Source organism: Etheostoma spectabile, chromosome 6 (assembly GCF_008692095.1).
Source record: "Etheostoma spectabile isolate EspeVRDwgs_2016 chromosome 6, UIUC_Espe_1.0, whole genome shotgun sequence".
Classification (NCBI taxonomy): Eukaryota; Metazoa; Chordata; class Actinopteri; order Perciformes; family Percidae; genus Etheostoma; species Etheostoma spectabile.
Genome location: NC_045738.1, coordinates 930,433 through 941,390, shown reverse-complemented (window position 1 = coordinate 941,390; position 10,958 = coordinate 930,433). Strand labels below are relative to the sequence as shown.

Genomic DNA, 10,958 nt, shown 5'->3' with positions numbered 1-10,958 from the left:
GCTGAAGAAAAACAAAATGAAGACTTTTGAGTGACCTAGCCAAAGTCCTGACCTGAATCCTATTGAGATGTTGTGGTATGACCTTAGAAAGGCCGTTCATGCTCGAAAACCCTCTAATGTAACTGAATTAGGACAATTCTGCAAAGATGAGTGGGCCAAAATTCCTCCAGGACGCTGTAAAAGCCTCATTGCACGTTATCGCAAACGCTTGGTTGCAGTTGTTGCTGCTAAGGGTGGCCCAACCAGTTATTAGGTTTAGGGGGCAATCACTTTTTCACACAGGGCCATGATGGTTTGGATTTTTTTTCACCTTTAATAATAAAACAACTTCATTTACAAATTGCATTTTGTGTTTACTTGTGTTGTCCTTGACTATTGTTTAAATTGGTTTGATGTTCCAAAACACTTAAGTGTGACAAACATGCAAAGGAACAGGAAATGAGGAAGGGGGCAAACACTTTTTCACACCACTGTATGTTATGTGGTGTTTTCTTTTGCCGGGTTGCAAATGTTCCACCACAACAAGTTCCTTCTAAAGACTATTTTGCAGAGCCACTGTCGTTGCGTCTGGAACTTTGCCCAAGACGATTGTGATTGGTTTAAAGAAATCCAGAGCCTTTTTTTTTCTCCAATCCAAAAATGTATCTGTGGTGTAGCCAGCCCTTACTCCAGAGCACTGTAGCAATGCAAGACTACTGATTGGATTAATTTATCATTATTTTGTCATAGAAAATATATGTTTTGTCCTAAAAGATTACTGGTTTACCAGCTTAATAGGTCTCCAGTTTACTGGATGAGGGCGTATGGCATGTCTTCTTGATACAACTGAATATCCATGAAGCTACTGTATATAAATAAGCAGCTGCCCTTCCCATGTTTTAATAGACTGCATATCAATGTTGTCACCTAAAATAAGCTATTTTCAAATGGTCTTTTGTTGTTATTACAGTACAATTGTGTATGAAAGGTGCTCATGACATATTTAGTGTAGAAAGCAAAGCAATATTTGCCAAATATTTCACAGAGAAGAATTTATTTTAACCAAGACAAATCATATGTACTGCCTACTGTGAAAATTGTTATTGGGGCCCAATGTTGAGCAGAGGATCAAATGAATTATGTCTATCAGAGGATGGTGTAGTTGACCTTTGATAATGAATTGGTTTTGAAGAGACAAAGGAGTAAAGCTGTAGTCTCCACTTTCCTCATACTCCTATCTCCTGAGCCTCTACCTTCTTCTCCTTTACTTTTTCTGCCCTTACTGTCTTCTTCTTCTTCTCCTTGCAAAATCTTGCCTCCTTCCTCCTGCACAAATTCACTTCTCTTTCTCTCTCCTGCCCTCATTTCACTATTTGATCCTCTCTGAGATACACCAGCTCTGCCTGCGGGGTCTGTGCGTCAGTGTGATCTGTGTACGAGCCGATAAGCCTGGCTGGTACTCATCATGTGCAGTAGCCTGAGGCTGAAGACAATGACATCAATTCACACCTAGGACAACCTGCCTATCAGTAACAACAGATGACAAAGCTAATTTATTTTGATCTTTATGGACTAATGAGCCGTGAAAGGACTATTATGTACATCACTGAAAGCATAAACCTGACAAAGAGCAACGGCAAATGAGAAACCATTTAACTTGGTGACTTACTGTCCTGCACCTTAACTCACAAAGCATTCAACATGTATAAGTGGTGTATCTACAGAATGTACAGTAAAAATGAGAAAGGATTTGTAAAAGTCTTTGACTGCAACCCACTCTGTTCAGGCACAACAACCAAACAGTTAAAGGAACATGGTCTAGTTGGCTTCCTGACGTCCTTTCGTGTCTGAAGCAGCACTACTTCATCATCAAGACAATTACAATTAGGTGAGTTTCTCCATGACAAGTGTGATCACCAGTGGCAGGTGTAATCAATCCAGATTACAGTTCTTCAGGCATCATAAATCAATCCAAACGTGAGCAATACAGACGGCACTAATGGATCCCGACATGACTGGTTCAGAGACAGGAGTAAACAATCAGGAGAGGAGTTAATCAGGCTGTTGGTTAGCAGTGTTTAACATTCTGCATCAGTTAGTCGGGGCTGGACAGGCAGCCATGCAGAACACTTATTTTGTGTGTGTGTGTGTGTGTGTGTGTGTGTGTGCGCAAACCGTAAACTGTTTGCACCGCAACGGTTTGTGAGTTCATTATAATTGTGCATATGCAAAGAGGGTCAGGTAAAATAAATTGTTCAGTGGAAAAGTTGTTATGCTTCACTGATAACAGACAAGTAATGTGTGTTTGTGTGTATGCGTTTGTGTGGGATCTTAGTAGTGGAGTCCATATTCTCACTCTATTAACCCTTCCTCCTTCTCAATGGCTGACCTGCCAGTCAATTACACCAGCCCTCTAAGAGGTCAACACCACTCAGACTCATTTACATAACCACATTTATAAGGGTTAGAGGAAGTGAGTAAGAGAGGAAAGGAGACAGAATACAACCTGAGCTGTAATAAAATGCAGAAATGCCATAATATAGAGATTGTGATAACTGACTTTGATTAGCTGATTGAGACTATTTCACAGACTGATTCATTGACTGAGTGAATGACAAAGTTATATATTGATTGGCTGAATAAAAATTGATCAATTGATTAAGTGAGATTGGTCTCTTACCATAGTGAGTTGAAAGACCGTTGGTAGGATCTTACTGTGTTTGATCAACCTGAGAAAAAAAAAAAATACACATTGGAGCAGAGGTAGAAATGTTATTAATGCGCGCACACACAGCGGGCGGTTTCATCTTCATTAAGGTTGGAGTTTCACTACAATGGCTGCTGTCTGGTACCAGTGACATTGGGGAGAGAAGAGAGACAAAAAAGAGGAGACACAATGAAAGCTGAAGAGTGAGAGAAAAGAGGAAAGGACAAAGAGGACATTTAAAGAGAGGATGAGGTAGAAGTAGATTACATTTGAAGAAGAGAAAGGAAGGAGAAGATTAGAGAAGAGAAGATTTGGGTAGAGAATAGCGGTAGGACAGAGTGGAACAATTGGATAGGAGTGAAAACAAGTTATGTGAATGAATCCACTTTGATAAACTAGAAGAAAAGCTGTTAGAGTAGAAGAGAGAGTGGGAGGGAGATGGAAGTCTATATTACCAATGACATTCTGTCTACTTACTGATTAAGGTTCTTTGATTTGCAACCAATTACTGTGTGGTTGGAGTGTCAACACATATGAACACATACCATGTGTGTATAAGAAAGCAAGAAAGCATTCAAGCTGTAATGGGAACAAAGCCAGCTGAAGTCAGACTGGTGTTAATATGCTGGAGGTAACAAAGCCCGACCACTGATTTAAAAATCTGTCTTCATTTTAAGTATGATTTATAGCTTGTCTGGCAGGCTCCAGGCCACTTATGGAAACCTTTCAGTAGAGGTTTCAGCAGCAAAAACATTGCAGATTAAACTTTTGATAACACCATCTTAGAACGTAGGTGTATCAACTTGGAGGCTGTCTATATTTGACAGAAGTTAGATGTTCCCAATACATTTGCATCTGGTTAGTAAAGTAGAGTGAAAAATTGTCATCAAGTCCTCATAACCTTTAACATTTCCTTTGTACTGCTTTGTTTTTCTTGTACAGGTCAAATGCCTACTTTATGTTCTATATGTGTGCTAAGATACATTCAGACGTTTCCTTATTTTATCTAATAAAGTATGCTGCAGACCTGTCGACTACTTTTTACACCGAAATTTAATACCAGTCTCATTTTATCTTATCGTGTGCTGAGGAGATATTCCCTACACCATTACACCAACTTCTGAGCAAAACAATCTTTCTGTACACTCTGCCAAGTTTGTTATCTTGAATGAGTCTTTCTTTTTTTGCCTTATTCTTGAGTTAGGCCATAACTAAATTGCTACCATCAGCACACCTACTGATCTATCAGTATTCAAATACATTAAAAAGATGCTCTTTTTTAGTTAAATAGTTCCCATCTCCATTATTCATACTGAGAACACTTACTATCTGTAGGACCAGGTTCTTTGTTGAAAATAGAGTTGTGTGCACTGATTATACATCTATAGTAGCTATTATTACCTACCATGATCACTGAATCCAGAAATCAATGATGCACTTTATATTTTTATATTTTATAAAATTTGTGTGTATGTGTGTGTGGTTGCGTGTGTATGTGCGCGTGCGTGTGTATGTGCGTGTGTATGTGTACGTATGTGCATGTGTGTGGATGTGATGGATGGCCTCCCATTAGGGAGGTGACAGGCTGAGAGATGAGAGGACAGGCCACGCTAGCACGACATGATAAACTGGACCACCTTTAAACGACCAGCCATACATCACAACACCAGACACTGAACAACCAAAAGCATAACAGACCGCCTATAAAAGAACAGACACAGATGACACAACCTTTACTGCATTAGTCAGTCATTATCAGTATTAGCTTTATAACAGAGAATATAAAAAAAAAAACCACTACGCTAGATTAACTCTGCTCGTCTAGCTATATAATTCTGGAACACGTGTAGCTCCAAAGCTTAGTCTTGATTTTGAAAGGGCATATTGGCCCTTGTTATTTCAAGTGAAAAGATAAACACAAAAGATAAAGTCAGAAAGTCCTAGCATTTGTAAGTTTTAGTCAGTGAAATGTTCTTCTTGAGAGGATGGTTCAATTATACATGAATGACACACCCCAAATTAGTTTATGTATCACCTACAGAATATTTTAAATACATTACATATTTCTTAATGCGTTCATTCACATCACAGAGCAGCCCAGTAAAACGGACTGTTACATGCAATTACAGACTTTTAGCGTGTGAAAACAACCACTTTGGTGTTGTTAACACCTAATGATTCCAATATTCTCTGGCTTGGTGTCCAGATGATGATGTAACGGCTTTGCAAGCTTGAGTTTTGTCAATGCTATTAACTAATTATAAAATAAAGAGCACATAGGCAAGAATTATGATTTGCTTAAGATAGGGATTCCTCTACAACAGCCAACCCAGTTAATTTAAGAGAAATTACCTGCGACTTGGTTGATAAGCATGGCATGTGTGAAAGGGCTCGGCAACATCCACACACATTTGGCAGACAGACATACGTATGAGGACATTGAAACATACTTGGGCACGCACAACTGTAACCACACACAGTAAGGTTCTTTGGCTAAAGGTCATAGTAAATGTTACTGTTTGAAGGTGTGTCTGGGCTGTGATAATGTAGAGAGAAAAAGCAGGCTGCCTTCCCAACGTTAATGTCCCCAATTTACCATCTAATTACCTCTCGGCTGGCTTCATAGCCACACTTATCTAACCAAGACCCAGGCAATTTAATTTCTGATTGCATAACCGCAGTGATGGAGGGAGAGTTGTGGAGAGGGCACAGAGAAAGAGAGAAACATGGACTAATGTTAATAAATTAGAGATGGTGAGAGAAAGAGAAAGAAGGAGACAGGGAAAAAATGTAAAATATTGTTAATAATGTCAGAAGAAAAAGAGTGTGAGAAAACAGAGATGTAGAGAGAAGAGTGCTGACACCAATTTGAAAAGTTCACGCCACTCTACTTATGTCAAGGAAAGAAGGGGATGAGGAGAAGGGGAGGAAGAGAAGGATGGAGACGAGAGGGGGTAATATTACTGATAAGTACGGGCGTATTCAGCTTTGAGGGTGAACTTTGAACTCGGGGAAGGGGGGGTAGGGATGGAGATGGAGTGAGAGTGGAATATAAGTGATAAGAGGTTTGTTGAGTTAGTTTTGCTGAAGTAGATAAAATAAGTGGATGGAAAGGGGGACAAAAAGTGAGAGAAGGATGCATATTGATTCAAGCTACCTAACCCATTAACACTTAATTCTTTCTATACTCGTCTCTCAAACTTTGTTAACATTTTCTCTCCTCCTCAATGTTACCTCCAACTCAATTCATCTCGTTGTCAGTCTATTTCCTACTTCCTCCTTCTATCCTTCCTTCCTTCTGCCCCTCCATCCAATTTTTGACTTTCCCTATCTCTCTGTTTCTCTCTCTCTCTCTCTCTCGCTCTGCCTCCACACCCCTACCTTCTGTGTCTGTCAACAGCTGAAAAGATTAGACAGATGACCAGGGAAGCAAGACTTACTGACAGCTGCAGTCAGAACACATGTATATCAAATACACACACATCAGCGCATGCATGTACACACGCACAGGTGAGTCACCTCATGGTTAGACTAGGGATCAGCAGATTCTCTGTGGAACCCTACCAGAAAGCACATCATTACCTCTTTATATTTTGGTTATTTTGCTTGCCTAAGACATGTTTTTAGGGTTGCCCTTGTAGCTCACCTGGTTGAGCATGCGCCCCATGTACTTTGGCTCAGTTCTAACCTCAGCAGCTCGGGTTTGATTCCAACCTACGATCCTTACGGTCTTCCCCCTCCCTCTACTCCCTTTCCTGTCTACATCTATCCTACCCATTACAGGCCAAAAAGCCCCCAATTTATCCTAAAAAACATGTTTTTAAATTCCAAAATAGCGATTTACTTTGACATTTTGTGGTAGTGAATTTTACTTCAACGCCAGCAATAATTTTGTCTTAGTGTTGTATTTTTTCAAGAGTGTGCAGTACACTTTTTTAACTTAGATCTTCAGAAGTAGCTAGTGTGCAAAGATATATCAGCACAATATGTCAAGTCTTACCACATCTTAGCTGACACAGCACATTACGCCTGCTACTAATCTGATTACTGATGTAGAAAACACTGGCTTTAAGAAGGGTGGGAAAAGATTATTGCTAATAGTAAGTGTGTGTATGAATGTGCGTGTGCATGTGTGTGTGTGTGTGTGTGTGTGTGTGTGTGTGTGTGTGGTTGTAAATAAAATCAGTTAGCAGCCTTGGCATTAAAACATTACACATAGAGCGCCTAAAATGTGCCTGTGTGTATATGTGTGTGTCTGCTAAAACTGCAAAACAATTGGTCATTGATAAAGAACCACAATAGCGGAGTCAAAAGTATCTCCAGTTAAAAAACATATTGTGCACATACATTTCAGTTAGCATAAGAAAGAATAATGTATGGTAAGAGGTGGATTCACATCTAGAAGAACAGGCTAACCAGCATCTATTCTTGTAAGTTTGTGCTGCTGTTTATAGGACTTCTTCAATGGATGTGTAATACACAGTTTTCTGTACTCTCAAGTGTATGTTTAAAATACTTGGGATGGTAAGATACAGTAAGGTCACATTTTGGTATTACAATGCGTCAACAGTGTTTTGTTGTCCGTGAGTGATTCAAGTGTATGACTAATGAAGTGCTTGTGTGTGTGCAGTACCTGCAGATCTGCATGCTGTGTTCAGTCATCGATACCAGCAGTTTGAGTGCATAGAGTGGAATAGGCTCTGCTGCTTTAAGAAGAGACTCATACCTAGACACAAACATGTATGAGTATGAGTATGAGTATGAGAACATTTGGCTTTCATAGTGTTAATAATTAATGTACTGTTCTGATTAGTAACAGAGTGTAAACTGGAACAGATTTGGGAAGGAGGGTAGAGAAGAGGGGGAAGGGAGCAGTAGAGTTATAATAGAAGGTGGAGAGAAAAAGAAATGCGGAAAGAGCAGAGGAGAGAATTTGAAACGCAAAAGGGAGAGGAAAAGGGGTAGTGTGAGGAGGAGAAATGGGGGTGGAAATAAAGGTAAACAAGAGCTAACACATGAGCCAACCATTAGAGAGGAGAACAATTTTAAAAGGGAAATACAAATAATAATGGTATAGGAGGGGACTGTATAGATCCACAACGAGGGTATGAACAAAAGTGAAAAAAATACACCACAAATGTCACGTCTATTTTGTATTTTGTACTTTTACATAATGTGAACTTCTGCAAACTGCATTTGTCGGTCTCTGCTCTCCCCAGATTGTACACTGATGCCTACACTCATAAAAACATATGCTTGTCAGATGTATCTGACAAGAACTAGGATGTGACATGAACCCACAGAAGTAGGACAAAAATACTCTATTTTATTTTAAAGTGCTAGGTGTATCAATGCAGTAACTATTTATCACATTCTAGTATTAATAACACTGACTGTCACCTGGTATGAAATCCCAAGAAAATGTGTTAATTGTAATACAATAATCTGGTATGGTGGGATATTCCTGTTTCCATTTCAAGAAATCCAGGCCTTACTTCCTATCAAGCTCAGCTCTGACTTTATTACATGCTGTCACTTAGCTACAAAGGTTTAAATTATTTCTGACAGACACTGTACTCCAGCTGTTTTAGCTTGAATATTGTGTCTATGTACAGCTAGTCTTTACCAAAGGGCAAGGTTGGACTTGGGGGGGGGGGGGGGGGGGGGGGGGGGGGGGGGGGGGGGGTTAAGGGAAATGTTTTAATAGTGAGAAACAGTTGATAACAATACCAATGGCTCAAAACAAGGATAGGAATTATTTTTTACAATGGTTTAGTTTACAGTTATTGCCTTAAGTGTCACAATTAATTACAATTAAGCTATGTTGTGTTGACGCTAACATTGCTCTTTTTTGAACCTATAATTGGAGGAAGGAGGAAAGCAGAGACACTGTCAAGCTGATATTTAGAAAGAGTCCGACCCACCTTGGAAGCAGAGATTTAGTGAGGAGAGCTAAGATTTGATTACAGGAGCTTCCATCATCTCTTCCTTCTGCTGTCCTTTCTCCATCCTCTTTTCTCTCTTTATTTACGTCTGTCTCCTCATCTTCCTCAGTTCCTTCACTCTCTTGGACCAGCAGGACAAAACTGAGTTCAGACAGCACCCTCAGAACAAACACAGACCACTCCACTGAAGCACATACACACAGAGAAAAAGAGTATTAATATAGTATTATTATTTACAACACTATTTGTGAGCTAGTTTAGGGAGTAGTAGCTTTTGGCTACATCATGGCTGGGAGAATGTTTCTTAGCTGTATTTTTGTTTTCAAGGGGGCCATTATAGGTTTGTGACATTTCAGAAATGCATAACATGATATGACCACAGTTATTACAATTTACATAAATAACCAAAGAAACTGAACTTAATAAATGCCATGCCAAACAAGTAACATAAGTAAGACTGTATAATATTACACTACATTACAAGATACAACAATATAATTGTAAAACAACAAAGTGTGACAAACACAGTATCAATGGCACACACAAAACAAAGACGTCACTTTACCCTAAGAAACTGGTGGTTGCGTGGTATGCGCCGTATAGTTCCTACTCTTTCCCATTTGCCATTTTCTCTGTTCCCTTTTCTTCCTTCCTCACTCCTCCCTCTCTCTAACATTTGCTTCTAATTTCACATCTCTTCTCTCTCATTCTCTCTTCCCTTTCTCAAAAGTGACCCCCATCTCTCTTACCACTTCTGCTGAAAGCCAGTGTTGTCAGAGGGGGCAGGATGGCATCCACAACCTTCAAGAGACATAAATAGAAAAGAAAAACATTTACACGTCACACTGAATTGGTCCTTGACCAGGATACTTTAAAAAATACTTGCAATAAGCTAATTACATAATCTAGTAAAGCACTGCATCTGGCACAATGAAAATCTGATGTATGATTAAATCTGCACAACTCTGACAGGCATTCTGTAGCAGTAGAAAATGAACTTGTAGAACATGTACCAGAAAAACAACAGTCAATGTGATGAGGTATTTTATATGTAAAAGTTCATGTTTAATCTCACTGCTGAACAGAAAAAATATTCTTAAACAATTTGGTCCATTTTGGTTAATTCAGTGGGCATCTACCACACAGACTGTTGTCACGGAGGATCAAATTACTATGGAAATACACTGTTGAGTGATCTCTTTGATCAAAACACACACACACACACACACACCACAACACACACACACACACACACACACACACACACACACACAACACACACACACACACACTATATGCATGAATTTGCATGATTACTATATTACCATAGAAAACAACAAAGCTGTGTGTGGCTGTGGGTGTGTGGGTCTTACATTGAAAGACAGCGCGAGGGGAAACTACAAAGGCTGCTGTCCACCACTTAATGGCATGTGTATTAATATCAGAACCATCAAAAGACTAGATATTGTTGTGTGGTTGTGTGCTGTTGTGTGTGTGTGTGTGTGTGTGTGTGTGTGTGTGTGTGTGAGTGTGTGTTTACAAGTTGATTGGGAAAAAACATTTTTTTCCCAATCAGCACAATTGTAACTAAAGATAATTTCCTTTGCAACAAATACAAAAATAGTACACCATTTAATCTGCATTCTCACAAATTTTATTTTTTTCAATATACCTGCTATGCTGAAGCTACTGTATATCATTAATTCACAACAAATAAGCTAATTGTTAGCATGTGGTTCCTGGATATCAACAGTAGTCTATAAAGCTGCTCGATATATCCTGGCCTTACTAAAAGACTGAATTAATTAATCAGACAAAAAGTAAATTCCTTCCCATCACTATTTGGTTTTATTGGGTAATGCCTACATAGCTGAAATGTTTCACTTTTTAAGATGACTCAAGCACAAATTTAATGTCCCATAGAGTAAAAGCCGGTTGTGTAAAAAAGAAAAAAGAGAAACAATAGTGGAGGCAAAACTTAGTGAAAACTTTACTGTGTGAGAAGGATTCAGAGTAGTAAACTAACTCAAACATGACTGTGTCCTTGTCCAGCAAGCAATAAAAGTTAATCTGAGCTGGCTGGTGGTAATTAAAGTGTCTTCCTGTGTTATTGACTATCAGTAGCAGAAAACCTCCTCCTTGCACCTTTCCTCTATTCCTCATCTCTTTTCTTTTCTCTCTCTCCATCCTGTCTGCTTCCTGTTGCTCTCCACTTCCATACGTCAATAGTCATTAAACACAATCTCATCGTCCTATCCCATGCACGCAAACAAACACACACACAGAGAGAGAGAGAGAGAGAGAGAGAGAGAGAGAGAGAGAGAGAG

At 39.2% G+C, this 10,958-nt stretch overlaps 1 protein-coding gene and 1 long non-coding RNA gene across 7 annotated transcripts in view; one reads left to right on the top strand and one right to left on the bottom strand.

Moving 5' to 3' along the window:
- Window positions 1-10,958, bottom strand: part of ulk4 (unc-51 like kinase 4) — a 119,848-nt gene that overhangs the window by 58,019 nt on the left and 50,871 nt on the right. For all 6 annotated transcript variants that reach the window (XM_032518168.1, XM_032518170.1, XM_032518172.1 and 3 more), the window contains exons 28-31: window positions 9,381-9,432; window positions 8,611-8,815; window positions 7,320-7,412; window positions 2,660-2,708 (exon numbers count right to left, since the gene is read on the bottom strand). In XM_032518168.1, coding sequence (XP_032374059.1) covers window positions 2,660-2,708; window positions 7,320-7,412; window positions 8,611-8,815; window positions 9,381-9,432 — 399 coding nt within the window. The remainder of the gene's footprint in view (window positions 1-2,659; window positions 2,709-7,319; window positions 7,413-8,610; window positions 8,816-9,380; window positions 9,433-10,958) is intronic.
- LOC116690971 (uncharacterized) overlaps window positions 1-10,958 on the top strand; it is a 15,225-nt gene that overhangs the window by 1,982 nt on the left and 2,285 nt on the right. The window contains exon 2 of the long non-coding RNA XR_004332404.1: window positions 5,636-5,640. This is a non-coding gene — a long non-coding RNA (uncharacterized LOC116690971). The remainder of the gene's footprint in view (window positions 1-5,635; window positions 5,641-10,958) is intronic.